The 21,343-nt window shown below is 42.8% G+C and overlaps 2 protein-coding genes and 1 non-coding gene across 3 annotated transcripts; 1 reads left to right on the plus strand and 2 right to left on the minus strand.

Moving 5' to 3' along the window:
• Nucleotides 1-289: 289 nt before the first annotated feature.
• On the minus strand, nucleotides 290-11,551 carry LOC118367323 (lysophospholipid acyltransferase 5-like). The gene is made up of 13 exons (XM_035750667.2): nucleotides 11,384-11,551; nucleotides 8,648-8,755; nucleotides 7,828-7,934; nucleotides 7,350-7,443; nucleotides 6,989-7,026; nucleotides 5,921-6,099; nucleotides 5,698-5,806; nucleotides 5,477-5,563; nucleotides 5,033-5,199; nucleotides 4,581-4,728; nucleotides 3,746-3,901; nucleotides 3,366-3,497; nucleotides 290-2,086 (listed from the first exon to the last, which is right to left on the minus strand). Exons 1-12 carry the CDS (start codon nucleotides 11,466-11,468, stop codon nucleotides 3,378-3,380), a joined length of 1,398 nt encoding a protein of 465 aa, XP_035606560.1. The 5' UTR covers nucleotides 11,469-11,551; the 3' UTR covers nucleotides 290-2,086; nucleotides 3,366-3,377.
• Nucleotides 11,552-13,471: 1,920 nt separating this feature from the next.
• On the minus strand, nucleotides 13,472-13,527 carry LOC118367944 (U7 small nuclear RNA). The gene has a single exon (XR_004822211.1). It is a non-coding gene; the product is annotated as a U7 small nuclear RNA (small nuclear RNA).
• A 629-nt stretch (nucleotides 13,528-14,156) lies between these two features.
• Nucleotides 14,157-18,964, plus strand: LOC118367324 (triosephosphate isomerase B-like). The gene is made up of 7 exons (XM_035750669.2): nucleotides 14,157-14,350; nucleotides 16,229-16,352; nucleotides 16,528-16,612; nucleotides 16,901-17,033; nucleotides 17,644-17,729; nucleotides 17,976-18,063; nucleotides 18,286-18,964. Exons 1-7 carry the CDS (start codon nucleotides 14,242-14,244, stop codon nucleotides 18,402-18,404), a joined length of 744 nt encoding a protein of 247 aa, XP_035606562.1. The 5' UTR covers nucleotides 14,157-14,241; the 3' UTR covers nucleotides 18,405-18,964.
• The last annotated feature ends 2,379 nt before the right edge of the window (nucleotides 18,965-21,343 follow it).

Consider the following 21,343-nt stretch of genomic DNA (forward strand, 5'->3'; position numbering starts at 1 on the left):
TAGCCAGGGATACACACTAAGACATAATTCACAAACAATGCATGTGTTTAGTGAGTCTGCCAGATCAGAGATGACCATGTGTGTTCTCTTGATAAGTGTGTAAACTGGACCATTTTCCAGTCCTAAGCACTCAACATGTAACCAGTACTTTTGGGTGTCAGAGAAAACATGGAGTAAAAAAATACATTATTTTCTTTAGGAGTGTAATTAAGTAAAAGTTAACAAATAGTAAAGCAAAGTACAGATAAGTAGTACTTTAAAGTATTTTTACACCACTGACACACACCTCTTTGGTTTTTAAAATCCAGCATTTTAATGAACATTACAAAAAATGTATTTAAAATTCTTTTTTCCCCATTTCTTTTCCTTTGTACATTTGGTAGCAATAAGGCAAAAAAGTAGTCTCTGAAATAACAATTAATTCACATCAATTAATTATTACCACAAGTATAAATATTATTAAAATGTGGGTTGTTGCTACAGTGAGTCACTGCTATCCCAATGTGTCTCTGCATTGGAAAAGGATAGTGGTAGATGTAGGAACAGAGTATCTGACAGGTCAAACATTCTACATCTGACCTTACGTCAGTGGTTAGGGCAAAGTTTTACCAAGTCCTAGAAAAGATTGAGGAAGGTGCTAGATCTCACTGGAGACCATTTGTGATGCTGCTGACATTGGTATGGTGATGTCACTCAATGTAAAAGTGGTGGTTTTGGTTACCTGTTTAAGTTGGGAGTTTGTTTTCCAGTTTGTTCAGAGACAGCCGGAAGGGTGTGGGGTGGCAATGGAGTGAGAGGACGACGGCAGACAAATAGGAGGATGAAAAGGGTCATGAGGAGAGGGAGATGGGGGAAGAGGAGAGCATTGAAATCCCTTCATGGAATCTTATCCAAAGCTACAAAATGGTTGATCGTAAAACCCTCCTAAATTAGCTATAAAATCCAGTCTCGTCACAAAATAAAGGAAACAAAATCTGAATTGAACCCAGAATAAATGTAAAAACAGTTGATAATACAAGGCCATTTTTGAGTCACGTGTTAGTGTGTACAGTGCTTCTTGTGAGTGAGTGTTGGCCAATGAAAACACTCCTCCCCAAAAATATATAATTCCCATCAGAGCAGCAATCCTTGGTTTTTTGTTCCCTCAACAAAATTAATGTTTACATTAAATCTGAAAGTGCCAAAAACATTTATGTTGTGCCTGAACCATAGAGCCTGCACAGACATGTCTATATACACACACGGAGTAGAGAAAACATTAAGAACACCTGCTCTTTCCATGACAGACTCACAAGGTGAATCATGCAAAAGCTAAGATCCCTTATTTATGTCACTTGTTAAATTCACTTCAAATCAGTGTAGATGAAAGGGAGGAGACAGGACAAATAAGGATTTTTAAGCCATGGATTGTGTGTGTTTGTGTGTCAATTCAGACGGTGAATATAGACAAAATATTTAAGTGCCTTTGAACGGGGTATGGTAGGTGCCAGGCGCACCGGCTTTTGTCAAGAACTGAAACACTGCTGGGTTTTTCACGCTCAACAGTTTCTATGTGTATAAAGAATGGTCCACCACCCAAAAGGACATCCAGTCAACTTGACACAACTGTGGGAAGCATTGGAGTCAACATGGGCCAGCATCCCTGTGGAACGCTTTCGACACCTTGTAGAGTCCATGCCCGACGAATTGAGGCTGGGGAGGGTGCAACTCAATATTAGGATGTTTTGTATACACCGTGTATATGGACTTGAGGGAAGGGTTGAAACAGGAAGAGAGATCATAAAACAGAGCTGCCTACGGATCCAGAGCCTGTGAGTGGCGAGTGCAATATACTGTGTATAAGACTTCAGTCTCTCAAGTTGTAAAAACCAAGAAAACACCCCTGATTGGCTCAATGGTTATTTCCTGTACCTTTATCTCCCTGGTCCCCCAAAAAACGTGCGTCCTGTCCAAAACACTAAAATAAATAGAAAGAAAAATGTGTACACAAATAATATTAAAGGCTTTAAAATATTTTCTGATCCGCTCCTAGTTAAAAGTCACAGTTCCCTTCAGTCACATCCTGGGTGGAGATTCAGCCAGAGACCTGAGAGAAAGAGAGAGTGATTAGTTGAGGTGATTTTTTTCCCCCCTTACAAAAAGTGCATAGAGCATGTGATGGAAAAGCACTATATAAATCCAATCCATCATCATAAATATCATATATCCACAAGTAACATAAGCGACAGTGACATTTCTGTTTATTCATAAAGATGTTGTGAAGAACCCTCTACATGCATGAGGAGAAATGTAGAAGCCCAAATCTCAAACAAAAACGGGGAAAAATTGGCAGCATTTGTTTTGGATCGGAATCATTCCCATTCATTTTAGATCTGCATAATTTTGAATTCATACCATTTATGGAGGTATGGAAACATCTGTCAAAAGTCATTTTGGGGGTAAACTGTGCCTTTAAGTTGAATTAATTATCTGGAAACTATCTTTTGCCAATATGGAGACTAATGAATAACTGAAACATAGAGAATGTGTTTACAGGGTATTAAGTCTAAACTTTGACAGTAATGGTATAACCGCCAATTATGAATAATAATTGTTTTAATACATTGCTTTTGGGTCTTTCAACTTCATTTTCAAGTAGATATAGTTTACCCAATAGCATTTTTTAAATTTTTACATGAGGGTAAAGTTGGTAATGTCTCAACGAGGGCAGCAATCATTTTACGGGCAGTACAGCACTGTTGGGAGGGGAAGCTTCATTTCCTAAAGTTCCAAGTGGTTAAAAATCATACATTTCTGAGACGTAGGTGTCACTAAAGCTGTGTTGTATACATTAGGTATGTAGTAGATCATTTTCAAAGACACATTACAAGCTCAGTTTTCATATCTCAGTAAAACGGGCCAATGTTTTTTTTAGGGCTAGTTCACCCAAATGACAAAATAACACACTGGTTTCCGTACCCTGTAAGCAGTCTATGGACATGGTATGACAGCAATCAATGCTTACGTTTTGATTACCCCTGCCACTGTTTCAAACACTTTTCATCTACAAGTAACTTACAGTTTTTGGTACGTAGATGTGGACATTTAGTGCCCAAAAAAATGCTAATACAGCTACCATTGACTTGCATTTGTGCCACAAATGCTAAAACGGTAGCATTTGAAACAGCAGCCAGGTAAACAAATCCAAAGCATGGATTTCTGTCATACCTTGTCCATAGACAGCTTCCAGGGTAAGGAAGCTAATATACCATTTTTTAAGATGGGTGAACTATCCCTTTAAATCATTATCCAAAATTCCATTATCGCCACAGCCTTACTGTAAACACAGAAGAGTCTGGGAGAACTATACAGAAGCTTGCATTTACCTAACATAGTTCTTAGTCCTCCTTTTTCTCGCTCCGTTCTTTTCTAGGTACCAGCACCTTGCGGAGATACGGGATGCCTAGATACAACGTGAAGAAGAATATGTGGCCGCAGAAATAAATGGACGAATACACCTGCAAAACAGAAAGATGACAAACCGAGCACATTAAATCCTCATCCAGACAGCCGTTTCCCCAACCCAAGTCAAAATCTTAAACGCATGCCAGAAAACTGCACTCACTCATCACACAATAATCCATGATCTGAGTTCTAACATGTTTGTGGTATTACAAACTTCCAGCTACCTTTAGCTACTTCAAGTAAAAATGTGTTGCAATATGCTTATGACAACATTCCGAAGGCTTTCTAAGCCGTTTATTACCCTGAGCCACTTGTCGTAGGTGAAGAGGCAGAAGGGCACCAAAGGATAGCCCATGAAGAGCCAGTGGATGAACTGCTGGACCAGGTAGATGAGGGGGTAGAGGGAACTGTTGGCCAGGCGGGTCAGCAGGGGACTGTCCCTCACCAGCGCTTGGGCCTGAAACAAACAGGGATACGTGTACAGTATAAAAAGGTATAGTTATGGACACGGGCGCACACAGTAATGCAGTAACGCATACAGGGCAGAGAGTTTGAGAATCCTCCAATAGCTTAAATGGAGATCTTGAACCCTTAGTTGTTGACCCGCTTGAGGATAAATTAGCACTGACAGGTTGTCTCCTCTTGATGAGGTTTAAAAACGCACAGCTCCAGAGAATGGAAAACATCACAAAGAGAGATGAAGCCATTGCACACTGTTTATATGCTCCCAATGTTTGACGCAACTATGTTTTGACTACTGAGGGCCAGGTCACCCTCGCAAAATAGGTTTATTAACCTTATCAGCTTAAAAAAAATACATACGGTACATTCCCACCATGGTCAAGACATTGCCGTGTACAACTTTGAAAGCATCCAAAAATAAGCGAGGCGGCATTTTCTCCTCAGGATTCGCTCTCTGGTGCTTGTTTCCATAGAAATAAAATTACTAGAACAGCCATTCCCAATCAAGCCACTGTGCTGTGATTGGTGGACAAGCAGCCATATTGAGTGTACCCATAGGAATAAAGCAGGAATTAAAAGCAGGAAGTTCAGTATTCAAGTAGTTTTATTAAAAGTAGCTTTATTATTAAAGTAGCTTTATTAAAATTCTATTAAATTCCATTATTTACTCGTACCTGTCTCTCCACATTTACGATGATAAACTCCATGGAGAAGCAGAGGAGGTATCCGGAGTGCGTGCCATGCCAGATGGCCAGGAACGCAAGCGCGGTCACCTGAGACAGGAGCTTATTGCCCAGGAACTTCAACCGCTTAAACACATGCCTGGAGGAATGTTACAAACCACAAAATATTGTTAGATATACCAGTATATATTTTTATCAATTAAACCTGTATTTATACAGCTTAAATCTATTTTGCAAGAGACCTTTAGCACTTTGTCAGACACTAACTTAGCCATACAGTTTTAAAATCAGACTCTAAGGTCCCTGCTATCCAAGATCCCTGGGACGTCCTTACCCAATTAAGGTGGAATATAAATGGTTAAGGTAAGGGTGGGGATGCCCCAAGGATCCCAGAAAGCACTAACCTGGCCATAAATAGTTACGAGTTTTAGTCAGGCACTAACCTGGCCACCCAGGCGTTGGTGTTAATGTTGAAGGAGGCGATGGTGCCTGTGAAAAGGGGTGTGGTCTCAAATGTCCACACCTTCATATTTGCGCAGGCGTCCCATTGGTACTCGCCATTCTGACCCAGGCCATTATAGCCAAGCCCAGAGAGTATACAGACACCCTCCTGAGTCACAAATCACAGACATTCCTTTTACAAACACTTGAATAACTTCTTCCTGATAAAATTAAATACATGGTATCGGTGATATACTGGGCTCCCAGACCAGTTTCTTCTCCCCTGATCTGACGTAGGTGTGTCCCAGCGAAACTAATCTGTGTGTGAATGACAGGTATGTGGAGACAGGTGTGTCTGTAAAAGGTGTTGTTATTTTGAAGCGGGAGCAGCCTGGAAATGAGATGTTTTTGCATACTAAGTGCTGCTACAGTGTGCTACTACTCACCGCAATGACCCAGCAGCTGACATATTTGTACAGGATGACTTTGGCCCAAAGGAGGATGAAGACACAGCGGTACCAGAACGGCTGGGCCTGAAGAGACACGTTCGCATTTGACTTTGGACGGTTACATTTGTCAAACAGAACAACGTAAGGAAATGTGGCTTTGGCTTCAATCAGTGATGTTAAGTGTCAGGAATTCTGGTGCAAAAGCAAGGCTTTCTTACGTCATACTCATCTGTTAGGTAATAGCTATCTGGGTAGTGGGGACTGAATATTGCGTAGATCACCAGGCAGAGGAGGCCAAGGGAGAATCGCTTCATAGCAGGTATAACACTGAGAGAAAGAAAAATATTGTTAAGTAAACCAATGTATCCATCTCCTTCCTCTCTCTGCCTCCATCCCTGCACCCCCCATCCCACCTCCCAGTCCGCCCCATCCCACCTCTACCTGTTAGGTGGCTGTCCGGGGCAGTCGGTGAGCTCCCCTTTGACGAGCCTCTGGTAGCTGCGCAGTGTGAACTGGGGCCCCACCAGAAAGCCCCCATAGAAGTAGGAGAAGCCGATTACCTCCAGCAGAGAGGGAACTTTGGCTAGGACTGACCTCTTCTGCTCCTCATTCAAATTGGACTGGTGGGGTGGAGGGGGAGAGAGGAAGGAGAGTGAGGTGGAGAATAGTGGTTGGAGCCAGGGAGAAAGACGGGGGAGGGTTAAGAGGAGATGGAGGATTTAGAGTAAAAGGGGAAAGGTTGGGTAAATGTGAAAAGGGAGAGCAGAGAAAAGGAAAGCAAAGAGGGGAAAAGGATAGAATGAAAAGTGAAAGAAAAGAAAAGACAGGAAATAGAGGAAATAGAGGAGAGACATTTAACAGTGCACAGTCACTGGCTGAGCTCGCTGCATATCCAGTTACCCAGGGTTCTTGTTGAAAGCGGCCCATGGTTTGACCGCAAATTAAATTGAACCAAATAGGTCTACTTAACAGGCATTTAACTAGGGGGCATAAAATTGCTGGTTTTCCAAGTGCAAACCCGTGTGCCTGCCTTTTGGGGCCTTTTTGACTGGACAAAACAAGATACACAGCACAGTAACTAGACTACGTGTGCGTCCCAAATCGCACCCTATTCCCTACATGGCGCTCTACTTTCGTCCAGAGCCCTATAAGTTGTGCCATTTAGGAGCACCCCTACACACAGAAAAGGTGAGAAGCAACTGTACAGAGTATCATTTGTAATGATGACCACTAGACACTTGCCTGTTTGTAAATGGATAACTTCCTCAATGCAAACACACGCTACCTCAACTCATCTCTGACTGGTGTGTGGACAAAGTCTCTCACTCAAACATCCAAACTGTCTGTGTCACACACACACACACACACACTTGGAAGAGGTTGAAGCACAAACAGACAAGTACACTGATAGAGCAAAATAAATGTTTAAAAAACTAGAACAGAGATAAAAACAATTCCACACAGAATTGACCAATAATCAAACGCAGATAGAGAGATCAATCAACTCACTGGTTCCTGGCCACCGTCATAGTAATCAAACGACAAACCTGAAATCAAAGAGAACGCAAGTTGGATTGCCATGAACATTGGAATGAATACTTTGACTGTAGATGTTGCACCTCAGCTGCACCCATGTAAAACCATGATGGATCTTAGTAGGTTTTTTAGTATACTGCACTATGCAAAATATGATCCATGTTATCGCCGAGGCCAATGAACAACTACGACAACGCAAGTCGTCGCTAAGAAAATAAAAGGAAATCGGACAAATAATCACGCAGCAACGGGTGTTACATGAAATAAGTGGGAAACAAAAAGAGAGATTGTACAGAGCATTGGAGAGAGGGTGTTTGTGATGAGGTGAACATACCGATAAGTTTGAGTGCAAGGACACATTGGGGCATGGTCCACTTGATATCATATTCTTCTGTAGCGGTGTAGTAGTAGCCTGACAGCAGGTATGCCTACAGAGAGAGAAGAGAAGGGGATAAAGAAGACATGCTTGATTAACACAAAAAACAATGACTACAGTCCCACTTAAAAAAAAAAATTACAAAAGGAGGGAGGGAGGGCGGGCGAGCGCATTACGTCATACAGTGGCAGTATTCTACAGCTCTTCAGTACTCCAGTGAAAGAGGACATCGTAACATGACAACAGAAATTACACACACACGGACAGTGCAGCTCTTCAACCACCGTAGCAAGGCAGCGGCAACGAGCGAGAGATGCTTCCTCTATCACTTGACTCCCGCATCACAACAGAACACAGGAGGAGATTGAGAGAAAAGGAGAAAAATAAAAAAAATATTTTAAAAAAGGAGCGAGAAAGATTGAGGGAGAAATCTCACCATTTGAAACATAAAGCTGGCCAGGACGGTTGTTATCGTCCTTCCCATAAGCCTCATCATCAGGAACTGGACAAGGACGCATAATGCAGAGTGATAGAGCTGGGTTCCTGAAAGAGACAGAAAGATGGAATGATCGAGGGACAGAGGAAGGGAAAGGGGCCAGAGAGATGGATGTAAGCGCAGAGAGAAGAAACAGAGGAAGAAAGAGTGCAATTCTTGCAAATTGAAGATGAGCAGGTCAACACAGGTTATCAAGTGAAGAGGATAAAAAAATAAGATAGATTCCACAAAGACAGAGAAAGTGCAACAGACCTGCTGTAAAATCCAAGTGCAGCAGAGAACAAGGGGGGAAAAGGTTGCGTTATTAATCCCGTACTATCATGTAAACCTCAAACCATCCATCCCTCTCTAAACTCCCTTAATAGGTCCCCATCCCAACTCTAACAGTTTCCCTGCCAACATGACCGCCATAAGGAAATCATTACCCATTCCCCTCCAACACTCATTCCCCAGTCACTTTTCTACAGGGTCAACAACCCACCTGCTCTCTCACCTCTCCTTCACCTGAAGTTGGGATGTTCCAATATTGTTATTAGCCATTGACACCATTTACTTAATGTAGCACTGCTCAGAAATAGTCTCCTGGTCATAGCAAACTTCTCAATCCTTTTAACGTATTACAAATGTATAGGCATGAGCCGAAATACCTACCAAGTTCCTCCTTCATTTCCTCTCTCCCTCCCCCACACCACTTCCCCACCTCCTTTCTCTCTACCTCCCTCCTTCTCTATTTGCCTCCCTCCGTCCCCTCGCATCTCACCAAAGTTGAAAGCCGCCAGAGACAGTCCGGAGATGGCGTGGTATAGGTGAATGACAGTGGGTGGCTGGTGGAAGAAGAAGCGGCGGTACAGCAGGGCACAGGGGTACCCTGAAGGAACGACAGAAAGGAGGAGACCGTTAACATGTGCAATCAAAACGAGTGAATCATTCTAGACGAGAGCCCTTAGTGCCGACAGCAAAATGAAGACCGTGTAGTTCAGTGCTGTAACCTCAAGATAAAAAAAACAGAGACGTTTATCAGTGCACACCCAGCGATGCAATTGGTCTGGGGCCCGCCGGGGCTGAGGTTCTGTACCTTAGGCAAAAATCATATAACCTACAACAAGATCTAATGAAAATCAAATCGGAAAAATGGTTTTGTACCCCGTGTCTCCCGCCCAATGTAGTCAACACATACGAGACCCACTTTTCTGACTGCTTGCACAGCCTGCGCAACTACTATGAAATTGTTGCCCACAGACCCCCCAAAAAATGTGGAACATGTCAAAAATAATACTTCTGCCGTGACACACTTTGAAGATGCTGCAGACCACACTTACTTTTCCTCAGCCAACAACATGAGCAGCCTAACGAACACCAAAAATCAGAAAAACCCCATAGTAGAATAGTTGACCTTTTCAATTGGATTCTCACATTCCACGTGAGAAAATAATATTTTTCTCAAGACACTTTCAAATTGTATGTACCACAGAGAGAAAAAAAAAACATGGCCAGGCATACAGTGCATTGCACCATCACAACTACACATTTGAAAGGGGTTAATGGCAACTGTTAAAAAAAGGGGATCCCAGCTTTCCATTACTACTGTATTTATTATTTCTCAAATCCTACACATTTGTTAACTGTACCATTTTCAAAGTGGAGTGGGCAGAATGGCTTAGGTGCGTTTAGCCCTCACTGTTCACGAGAGGAGATAAGGGCATAGAGGAGATAAGGGCAAAATGTAACATGGGTCAGGTGTAACAGGTAGGCCTACACTTTAAAAATAAATGTCCTGTAATTTAACTGTAAATTACTGCAAATTCTAAATAATCTGGTTTAACAATACTTTACTGTAAAGTTTACTGTAATACCACTAAACAAAAGTTGTTTGGAATTCACAGTAACATACTTGTACAGTGTATACATTGTATTTTTGGGACATTCAAGTCATCAATATGATGCTAACTAGCAACAAGATCATGTTTAGAGTTTGCGATGTAGCTAATTCTTAACCTAATGGGGTAAATGCAGATGGGAAATCCCATCTTCAGCCCATTTATTAGCCAACATACTGCATCAGTTGGGCTATAGCCAGGTGATATAGCCTAACGCTTTTAGCTAAATACCACACCTGCCAGATCATGATAATAAGGACCATTATGTTTTGGGCTGGAGGGGCAAATTCTATTTTAGATGGTGTTAGCATCGTTTTATTCAATTTACATGGTAGTGGAATGTCCTTTTAAAAAGGCACCAGAACTGACGTTCCCACAGTCATTTTACTGCTAAAAAAAAATACAAAAAGATTCTGGAAACACTGACCAATCGTTGAGGTTTTAGTTTCCTGGACACTTCAAATTAAGTGAGAGAGATTCAGCTCAAAATGGTTATGCCTAAAGCAGAGTGACTTATCATGTTTAAATATGAAAAGTCACTCAGCTGGAATGTCATTATCTGACCATTACACGGAAATCACATGCTATTTGGTTGTGAAGAAATGGGGTTAACAACTGTTAACCCCAGTTTATTAATTAAGAGCCTGTAGTTAGGCTGTCATGTGAGTTTTTGGTGCATATCGTTAAGGTTAGTGCATTATGGACCACCCCCCAATTTAACCACTCTGCACACACCCCCCACTTAGTTTTCTGGTGTGTGTGTAACTGACAAGGGTAGACATTGGCACCAGAATTAAAAGCTTGTAATCACATTTCAATTAACTTCCATAAAGTATAGAGGGGGGAGGGCAATCTGATAACGTCAATGTGTCACAATCACAATAATGACTGGGAAAGGCAGTATTGTAGTTCATATAAATTCTAAACATTTACAAGATTGTCAATATGAGACAAAGGTAAGATATCTACAATTATAGGCTACAGCAAGAATAAATCATATCGGGGTCCCAGAAGCTGAAAAGCAACTGCAATTGAATTAAGGCAATGAACGTAACTGTTATAATGCACTATTTGTTAGTCAATCCCAGCATATGTGACTTCAGTAGAAAAACATGCTCATGTGTCAGAGCAAAGTTCAGAGATGACAAGACACCCGGCTACCTGGGATAAACCGACCATTGTAAAGTAAACCCGTCCGTACTGTATGCCACAACAGCTTGTAGTAACCCCGTCTGCTATAATCGCTCGCTCGCTAACGTTAGCTAAAAACATTAAAATAATGTTTTTTCTGACAGTCAGCAGAGAAGAATGCATTGTGCGAAGTCTTGTGCCCGCTCAACCTTGCAGCCCGTCTGTCATGTCAGCTTGTCAAACACAAAGCTAGCTAAGTGCATTTGGTTACTGTAATCTTTCGGCTTGCCAGCGGGTCTACTCGCTAGCTAGCCCAACGTTAGACTGGCTAGTCACTGCAGCTGAGCAAGAGACATCATTAACGTTACCAGGTTTAGCGGAGTGTGTGTGTAGTTACTGTTTTAAAGGTGTAACTCAATATTACATTGACACATGGTTATGTCAGAGCGTCTACTGAAAGCTGTCAGAGATGACGAAATTGAACTCACCGACTAAAACGGACAGAATCAGTCGAACCGCAGGTTCTGGGGAACCTAAAGATTCCGACAATTTCTCCATCAAGGGAGCCGCCATCTTTCGTGTGGGCGGAAGTGGCTCTGGTGATTCCGTAGATGTGTACCTTCGTGAGCGTTCCACTCTCTCCTTTATCTGCCCTTGTCGATTCAGCGCTCCCCCCACCCCTTTCCCTCCTCTTTATTTAATGTTCATTCTTCCCCTTTGTCACCACATCGACCTTCAATCTCTTTTGCCACCAAATTTCGCAACATCTGTTCAATCTACTCCAACCTCTCTCACTCAAGTACAATAATATGCAGCCTACTGCTGTTGTGATATAGTGCATTTTGATCTTCAATTGCTAAGAAAATCATAAAACTTTTTTTTGTGGGCAAAAATACAGTAGGTTGTATATACACACCATCAATACATATTTGCTTCCATCCACTGCCTAATATCATATTGCATTATGCTGTCAGTGCTGCTCTACAGTGGTGTAAAATCCCCCCCGTGTGGCGTGAGTGAGGAATTACATGTTTGCCCAGGCAAGTGCATGCACCACCAGTTTCGTGTTCCCCCAATGGTTAAAGGCCCACTCTTTAATTCGAAAAACAACAAAAACGTTATTCAGCCACTCGATTTTCTATATAGGCCTAAACTGGGGGATGGGGCTGGACACTTAAATTCATAGATGTTGCAATGTATGGTACTGACAGTTTGAAGCTGTACAGTGAGGCATTTATAAGTGCTATTCTTCAAGAATTTGTGGGCATTATAATTATATATTAACACCACAGTTGTGTCAGAAGTGGGATTAGGGATGACCTGTAACGGCCCCCGAAAGCACGGACGGGTGTGCTTGGGCCCTGAAAGATGGTGAAGCACAAGGACTTGCTTCCCGTTCAGTTGAGGTAGGTAACAAACGTGACCTTTCTAAAAAACGATTACCCCTCCGCAAACCGTAGCCTTTGGAAACCTGTTTGTGCCTCGAAATCTCGCTCTGCCCCTAGAAACACTACAATATTATTAATTTAATGATCAGAAATGGCTGTAAATATCATAAAATGGGCCTAGAATTTGGGGAAGGTAAACTGTTCAATATTGATCAGATCATGTACAAGGTGACACAGTTTAATAGCCTGAATCGGCTTCTCTACCTGACTTCACCCCTCATCTTCTGCACTCTTCTGCACTGATGAACTGAAATGACAGGACAGATGAAAGCAACATGGTGGGGTGCATATTGCCTACAGTGGGATTTATTCACATGTACAAAAAAATGAAAAGGAGGATAGAGATGATCTACTTGTTTAGTCAGCATCAGTTTTCAGTTCCAGTTTTTGTACCAACACTATCAATTTGTCAGCATCAGTAAATTTACAAAAATGAAAATAGGCCTATTGTATCAAGAGGGCAGGTGTTGGGTTGACAGTTGGTTCAAACACCAGTCTGGACTACAAATCAGACTTTGCTACAGTGGTGTCAGAAGTGGGATGGCCTCCAGTTGTGGCCATCGAGAGCACATCCCAAATGTGCCGGTGTGAGGAATTTACTAGAGTAAAGCGTAAGGATGCGCACTCCGAAGAAAGGGAGCAAACTTAACACAATAATAGAAACCTCGTCAAGATATTCTGATCTTTTGGCGTAACTAATAGCTAATGTGCTGGGTTGACATCACTGAGTGTTCAAATCTACATCAGGATTACTACCCCATGATTTATTTTTTTATGTATTTAATCTTTATTGAACTAAGCAAGTCAGTTAAGAACAAATTATTATTTCCAATGACGGTCTACCCAGCCAAACCCTTCCCTGACGTAGCAGGGCCAATTCTGAGCTGCCCTATGGGACTCCTGATCACGGTTGTGATACAGCCCGGGATCGAAACCGGGTCTTTAGTGACGCCTCTAGCACTGCAATCCCTTAGACCGCTGCACCATTCAGGATTTTAAAGCACTTCGGGGGTTTGTTGTATAAGGTCACTGTTCCACACCCTTATGCCTTACTGCGTAAATATACACTCTCCTTCAATCTGTAACAGACAGAAGGGTCAAATGTATCGTCTATTTTCAACAGAGATCGGGGGCTTCTTCAATTGAAGAAGCCTACTTGACAAATACTAAAAGAGCAAATTTTCCATAACCATTTGAAGGTCACAAGCGTTCTTGTAGGTTTTACCGTCAGTGTTTGTGCCAGAGTTAGCTCCAATCGTGCGTACAAAAATATTTTTAATAATTATTAAATTATTAAAAGACAAACATGTTGTAATGTTAGATAGGATGGCTTGTTTTGTTGTTTAAAAAAAGCTATTTTAAAGACAAATGGCCTAAATGTAATGCGAAATGCATGCTGGGTATGCAAATTACAAGATTGAATGCTAGCCAATCAACCCGCTGAATTCTCTCAGCTTTCCTGCGTGAGAATGGGTTGATTCGATTTAGCAGGCCCTGCTCGCCGTTTGTAGGAATGGCCATTTATTTGAGATAACTGCACATTTTCAGTGGGTTCTCTGTGAGAATGTTCGACATGTTTTCAATGTATTTCATCCCCATATACTGAAACATAAATATTATTTTGACGCTTAAAACAAAGATAGCCTAATTTGAAGAACATTTTTTTTGTGAAATTGGAGCATAGATTCTTTATTCTACTGAAATAAAAGGCTACCATTGTACATAAAGAAACGCTTTTCTGGGCGTGTCTCTGTAAACCAATAGAACAAACTGAGAGGTGGGGTTACGTGGCCCGTGATAATAAATACAGAGAGTTGCTCACGAGTAGTTGCGCTTCTCCCCGAAGTAGGTTCATCTAGCTCTGTTTTAAGGCCCAGGAACGACCCTAAACTGCAAATATGTCCAGAAAATTCTTCGTCGGTGGTAACTGGAAGATGAATGGCGACAAGGCAAGCCTGGGCGAACTCATCAAAACCCTGAACTCTGCGAAGCTCGACCCCAACACCGGTGCGTGCTTTAATGTCTGACTCTTGTAGTAGACAGTTGATCTTTGAAATTGTGTAACTTGTCGTATTGGGTTGCCTAGTGTAGCCTATTCAGCTGAGATGACAATCGCACGTCACACTTGTATTGTGAAACAACAAAGAATAAGGAAGGTCCTTTTTCTGTTATCAGCGCACGAATCAATGTGTGGTTAACCCAGCTATACTCCGGTAGGTCCCTTTTTTTATTGCCACTTTCACAGGGGTTTTACATTATAGGATACCCTGACCCCAATTGTGGTGCGATAGCGACAATTTGTGGAACAGAAATCACCAATGCAGAATACATAGGCCTATGCCTATTTAGGTACTGAAGCCCACTATACTCCTTTGCAACCAGAGAGCCATTGTCAGGGGATTTCAACCAGTATTTTAAAACTAACTAGGATAGAAGAACATGACTTAAAGTGGATTTTTGTCAGTGGGCGTACGTTCCGAACAGCACGTAGCCACTACTGTCTGGGAAAGCGAGGGGCGAAATGTCTGTTCTTTGATGTAGTGTTATAATGATCCATCCGATCGCGATCCCTGTTCATATAACTACCAGGAGGACCAACTGTGGTTCACTGCACCATCACGATACTTTAATGTACTTTAATGTAAAAATACATTCTACCGTTAGACACTAACTAATATATGCCCAACATTATTAACCAATAAAATGATTTGAGTTCTCCGCCATGAAGATGTTGCTTCCGCCATTCTCTATCGTGGATTTTCAAATTGCCACAGACGCGTAAATGCAATATGCCCTGTTTGCATTTGAACACCGGTTCAAGAACAGGCTAAAGGTACTTAGTCACATTTTGTGTCCTTTTTTTTGCAGGATACGCACATGGGTGTTTATTGCGCACTCCATGGAGCAGCAAATATAAGGACGCGTTCTGTCCGTGTAGTAGCCTACATTTCAGTGTACAGCCACGGACTTCACCCCACAGAAAGGGCCACTCCTTACACCTCGTCTGCACAGTACACACTGACTGACGCATGAAACAGGACGCTGCATGTGCCAGCAGCTGACAAACTCACGTAGGCTTTTCCCATGTGTCTCTTTCTAGAAATGTAAAGTAAATATTCAGTCACTACTTCCCTGGGCCGTTTGATGAACCTGCAGAGTATTTTAAATTCTTTATCCTGTGGTTGACCTTTGAACTTATAAGATCCTGTTCGACCCCAGTAGAATGTGACTTTTGTGAGTTGAGTTCTCGTGACCTTTTGGCGGTTGAACTAGGACCTTTTTGCAGCGGGGACTGACTGTTGGCAGGGATAAATGACCTTTGCAGAGGGAATAGTGACTGTGGAGGTTTAATATAGACTCACTTAACCCCAAGATACAGTTACGTTGCTAATGTCAGTGTATGCCTACTGTACGCCACAACACTAGGGATATCCTAGTTGTACAGTGTGTACTAATGTTGCAGACTCAGGTATTGGACTCTATAACCAACACTGGATCAAATAGGCCTAATTTTGATCGGTAGGCCTTGTTGCTTTATATACTGAAGTGAATAGTAGTGGGGCACGACATGGATTTGTCACCACTGATACTCGATATCACCAATCACTGTGTACCCATCCTACTTAAGTTTTTCTGAAAAGGTTACTGTAACATCGGCATCCATGTAAACATCAAGGGGCAAATCCTGACTTCCACTTAGAAATGTCACTTTGTCTCACATGTTGACATCAATGCATGACGACTGAGGTGAGAATTTGAACTTAAGTGGAATTTAGGATTCACCTCTAAGAATACAAACTGGTCCAGTGTTAGTCGGTCTGCTATTTAAACCCTGAGAATAGTGGTCAGTGCATGACCGTGTTGGTTCTCTCTCGGTGCTTGCAGAGGTGGTCTGCGGCGCCCCATCAATCTACCTTGAGTTCGCCAGGGCCAAGCTGGACCCTAAGATCGGAGTGGCCGCTCAGAACTGCTACAAGGTCAAGGGTGGTGCCTTCACCGGGGAGATCAGGTAATGGACACGACCTGTAACTGCGCATGCTAGTGTCTTCAGGACTCTCGTGCTTTACTGAACCAAACATTTTAGGCTGACCCTTTTTTTTAACAAACTAAATCTCCTTTCACACACTACTTTCTTTTCCCCTTCTCTCGCTCGTCCTTTATGCCCCCTCTCTTTCTCTCCTCAGCCCTGCGATGATCAAGGATGTTGGCGTGCACTGGGTGATCCTTGGCCACTCTGAGAGGCGCTGGGTCTTTGGAGAGACTGATGCGGTAAATGGCTTATTTGATGGAGTGCTCTTGTTTATGAATGTGTCGTCTTGGGAGGAGTAGTCTGCCACCTCCAAAGACTATCACAAGAACGGGGCCATTACACAGTATTGGATTATGTCTTTCAACAGTGAATTTACCTTTTTAAAATGACAGAATTTGAGGAGCAGTGATGAATCATTTGAATCTCTTTTATATTTATTTTTTGATAAACACTCAAGGTGTTGATCAAGTAGAGGAAATGTTAGCCAATCAGACAGGTTGTTGTAATATTGTTAACTGTCCTGACAGCTTATTGGTCAGAAGTGCGCCCACGCCCTGGAGAATGGCCTGGGTGTCATTGCCTGCATTGGTGAGAAGCTGGACGAGCGGGAGGCTGGCATCACAGAGAAGGTCATCAACGCACAGACCAAGCACTTTGCAGGTATCGTCACTGAAATCACTGATTCATCATGAGTGTTACACAGGACCACAGATTCTGCTCAGGCGTACACATGTTATCAGAGTGCTGATCTAGGATCAGTTTGCATTTGATATCTTTGAAAATGGGCCCTGACCTTTATGTAGCTGATGTGAAATGGCTGGCTAGTTAGAGGTGGTGCGTGCTCGTGGCGTTTCAATCGGTGACGTCACTTGCTCTGAGACCTTGAAGTAGTAGTTCCCCCTTGCTCTGCAAGGGCCACGGCTTTTGTGGAGCGATGGGTAACGATGCTTCGAGGGTGACTGTTGACGTGTGCAGAGCATCCCTGGTTCGCGCCCAGGTCGGGGCGAGGGGACAGACGTAAAGTCTATACTGTTACATTTAAACATGTCAAGAACCATGTCAGTAATATATATATATATCAATCATATAAACTGCATAGGCCTTTTTGTACCTGGAAAGCAAGCAATGAATTTGCAATTACTGTATGTACAGTGTATTACATGGTTATCTTGGCTATATCTAGTGTCCATGATGGCACTTTGTCCATTTTGAGTTCTCCCTTTTTATTAATGTGAATGCAGTACTGTATTCATGTCAATTCTGTTTGCAGACAACATTAAGGACTGGTCCAAGGTTGTTCTGGCCTATGAGCCCGTGTGGGCAATCGGCACCGGCAAGACCGCATCCCCCGCCCAGGTAAGTTTCTTCTATTGTCGTCCTTACAATTGTATGACCTCAATGGAAAGAACATGGGACCGATGGGGACTTGACTAAAAGCCTGAATCTCTTCATACGGTATATATTCAGTCTAGACTAGAGCAGAATGTGTTGTCCATTTGAGATTCATCACTAAATTGAAGGCTGAAGTCAGAACATACTGGACTTTGGAACCCATATTCATGTTTTTATTTGAATCTTTTATTTCTTATCTTTGTCTCTCAGGCCCAGGACGTTCATGACAAACTGAGGCAGTGGGTCAAGGCCAATGTGTCTGAGGCAGTAGCCAACTCTGTCAGGATAATCTATGGAGGTGAGACCGCTCATCTGCTTCACGTTTAAACACACTTAAGCTGTTAATGCCACAACCACCAAAGTGGGGATTAATAGGTTGTCATTGCATAGCTAATCTAATTCAAGTCCGGGACATGAAGGGGTAGGTGCGTACAGTGGACTCTTTTTCTCCCCACCACTCTGTCCCTCTCTCTCATAAATCCATTCCTCACTCATATCCTTCTGTTCTCTCTCTTCTCAGGTTCCGTGACAGGTGGCACCTGCAAGGAGCTGGGAGGCATGAAGGATGTGGACGGTTTCCTGGTTGGCGGCGCTGCACTCAAGCCAGAGTTCGTTGACATCATCAACGCCAAGAAATAAAAACCCTGACGTGGTCAGACCCATGTCCATATTTGAGGCCAACTCAATTCAGATGAAACGTGAACCATCATCCTCAACTCGGCACCTAGAACCCCCTTCCCTTCCCCTTTTTTATTCAAGTATTTGTGACAATGTCTTTACCCGTTTCCTTTTTTGGTTGAATGTTTCAAAGAAAAGGGACAGATTGACTAGCATACTATACAGCAGTGAAAGGTGTTCGTTCCCCTGAGATGGTGTGTTTTTTTTTTGTACTGGCCTCCACTACGGTTTTAAAGGGACTGCGCTTGACAACACCTTTCTGGATGGAACAACCCATGCCTTTTACTTGGAAGTTTACAAGCTTTTATGTATACAGTGTCAACTAGCAACGTCAATCAGATTCACTTGCCTTTGTACTGAAGCTGAGTCTTTGTAACTATGTTCTGTGGCTTAGCCCTTCCCATAGAACACATGATCCTCTCCGGTCAGGAGGGAGGCGTCCATTTAGATGTCTGTGTTTGGTCATGGCCAACAGAGGGGCTGGGGGACTAGGAAATGTTGTAATAAAAGGTTTTAGACTAGTTGTGTCTTGTTTTTATTTTATGTCTGTGGACACTGCATGATCTTGACTGCTACGAGGCTGCATTCCTACTCATGTGTAAAGCCTGTCAGACTACAGTATCTGGTGGTGGTACTTAGGTAACATGACGCTGAACTCCTGAGCTTTCATGTAGATAATGGTGCAATTCACATGTCCACTAAGCGACACCAATATCATAAACTAAATATATTTCTCTTCAGCAGCATTCTTAAAGTGGAGCTGTTTATAAAGGTCAAACACTATCCTATTTTCTCTAGCGGCTTCTTCTCACCTTGAACTCTGAAGCTGTCAAATGATGTAATATGCCAGGGAGATCTGTAGCTAAGAAAGTAATTTATGTAGTGTCGTAAGCCTGTTAGTAGCCCATGTGCCTCATCTGACTAATTTGGTCCATTTCCCCCTCATTTAGCCTACTGTTCTGACTTGTTGGTGCACATGTAGCCTACAGCCTGTTTTAGAGAAATCTCATTTAGTATTGTAAGAGCTTTCATTGTTTCACGACCCCTTTATTTATCATATGGTTTTGACTTGGTGTACAGGGACAATACTGTAAGAAAGGCCCATGTTATGAATTCTGTCGCTCTACATTTCAAAGTGCTGAAATAGTCCTAGGTCGCTCATTCATGTCTTAATCTAAATTGCGGATTGCCTCTTATCTGCTCGTCCCCTTATGCCAAAGTTACATCTCAAACCACATTTGTTTAAGCAAGTCAGTCACATGTTCAAAAGGTATTAAATAAGACTCAATGAACTGTTCTGCAGTGGAAGGTGTTGGGACAGCTTGTGGACACCGTTTGTCACCGTTATAGTCCAATTGATGTAGTGGCTTTGCTGGCATGCATCTAAACAATTTTTTTGAGTTTGCCCCACCAAGATTTACATGCTAAAATCGCTACTGATTATAATCAATGGGATCAGTGGGATGGCGGATGACCACAGCCGCCAATCTAAGAGATGTAATTACGAAGCTCTTCTCCTGAGGGGAAACATGGCGCCAAAAAAATGCGGTAAATTGTAAATGCTTCACAAACTGCGATGGAAAAGATATAGTGTAGCCTGGGCACAGAGGTTTTAAAGACGGCTGATACATCTTCACAAGCCACGACCCTCCAGTCACCCTCGTGGGAGGACAGCAAGATGCTGAACTTAGTCTTCAGGCAGGTAGACACTATGGATCACCCCTGAGCCGCCAATGTGCAAAGGAGGGACTGAATAGCCACCAACACTGGGTCGCGCAGGAGCCCGGTGGAGGTAGCCTGGGGTGGGGGGGATAAGAAACAGCGTGATGTATGGAATTGCAAGAAATAAGCTTTAAACCTACTAAATGTTCTCTCCACCAACAAGAGGGGTGTGAACATTTTGATGTTCCCCAATGCGGCGTGACCTGAGTGAAAACGTTTGTGAACCCCTGCTATATCGCACAGTAATAGGCTACTGTAGCCTACCCATACGGTCAAATATTTTACATAAACTACTGGTCTATTTACTGTGTTGGGAGAATGGTTTAATCGTTTGTAGTAATGCTGTATCCGGCAAAGGAATGTGTCAGTTTCTGAAAGGGAAAATGGCAAATGGTTGTGCACCTGTCAGTGAACGTTTAAATTCAACAGAAAACTGGTACTGACAGGAGGAGCAATATGAGTCTGTCAGAGGTTGTCACACTAGATGGGGATTGTGATGGAGGCTTTGATGGTCCACACAATGAAAAAGCAGATGTCCTTTCCAGTGATGTTGAGCTGACCTTGGACCTTGTGCCAGTAAGACCCTCCCTCACTCCCTCTTCAATTGTAAGGTCCCATGCACCATAGGGACACTTGACCTCCACCACTATTGTGGTGCCCACCAGACCCTCCGGTGAGGCACCCAGGATCCCAGACCCCGTGATCTAAAGCCCGGACTCCTGCATATCCATCCCTGTAGCCATTTGAATGCCTTGATGCCCTCCTCTTCGTTATCTATAGCCCACTTTACAGACAACATCCCATCCAATGACTGATCTGAGGACCCTTTTTTTATAGCAGCGACAGTGTAATGCACTTGGCCCTAACCACTGCTCCATAATTTCTGTCAGTTAACCTCCCTCTCCTCATGGTGTGCCAGTTGGGGTTGGTGCGCTGTCCAACTGTTGCCTGCCGTATATGTAACAGATGTAAATCGTACTCTCCTTGCGTTGTGTTTTGTCCAAATAAATCACATCAGCCAGTGGTCCCAGTTGAGCATCATTTATTTCTGTTGCTGTTGTTGAATGGGAAACAGCACGTTAGTTGTGCAGGGCTTACCGATATTGATGGCTGTTGATGGCAAAATCTGTAGCATGAAGACAACTGTGTTTGCAGTGGGCTTATGTGACCATTACATC

The sequence above is a fragment of the Oncorhynchus keta genome, chromosome 34 (assembly GCF_023373465.1).
Source record: "Oncorhynchus keta strain PuntledgeMale-10-30-2019 chromosome 34, Oket_V2, whole genome shotgun sequence".
Lineage (NCBI taxonomy): Eukaryota > Metazoa > Chordata > Actinopteri > Salmoniformes > Salmonidae > Oncorhynchus > Oncorhynchus keta.

Bases quoted from the DNA above. Each gene is read 5' to 3' on its own strand.
- LOC118367324 (XM_035750669.2), top strand. From the start codon at position 14,242: ATGTCCAGAAAATTCTTCGTCGGTGGTAACTGGAAGATGAATGGCGAC. The intron at 14,351-16,228 runs GTGCGTGCTTTA...CGGTGCTTGCAG, and splicing joins GAAGCTCGACCCCAACACCG to AGGTGGTCTGCGGCGCCCCA. The intron at 16,353-16,527 runs GTAATGGACACG...TTCTCTCCTCAG, and splicing joins GCCTTCACCGGGGAGATCAG to CCCTGCGATGATCAAGGATG.
- LOC118367323 (XM_035750667.2), bottom strand. From the start codon at position 11,468: ATGGCGGCTCCCTTGATGGAGAAATTGTCGGAATCTTTAGGTTCCCCA. The intron at 5,564-5,697 runs GTAAGAAAGCCT...GTGTCTCTTCAG, and splicing joins ACCTAACAGATGAGTATGAC to GCCCAGCCGTTCTGGTACCG. The intron at 3,902-4,580 runs GTACGAGTAAAT...TGTTTGTTTCAG, and splicing joins TCGTAAATGTGGAGAGACAG to GCCCAAGCGCTGGTGAGGGA.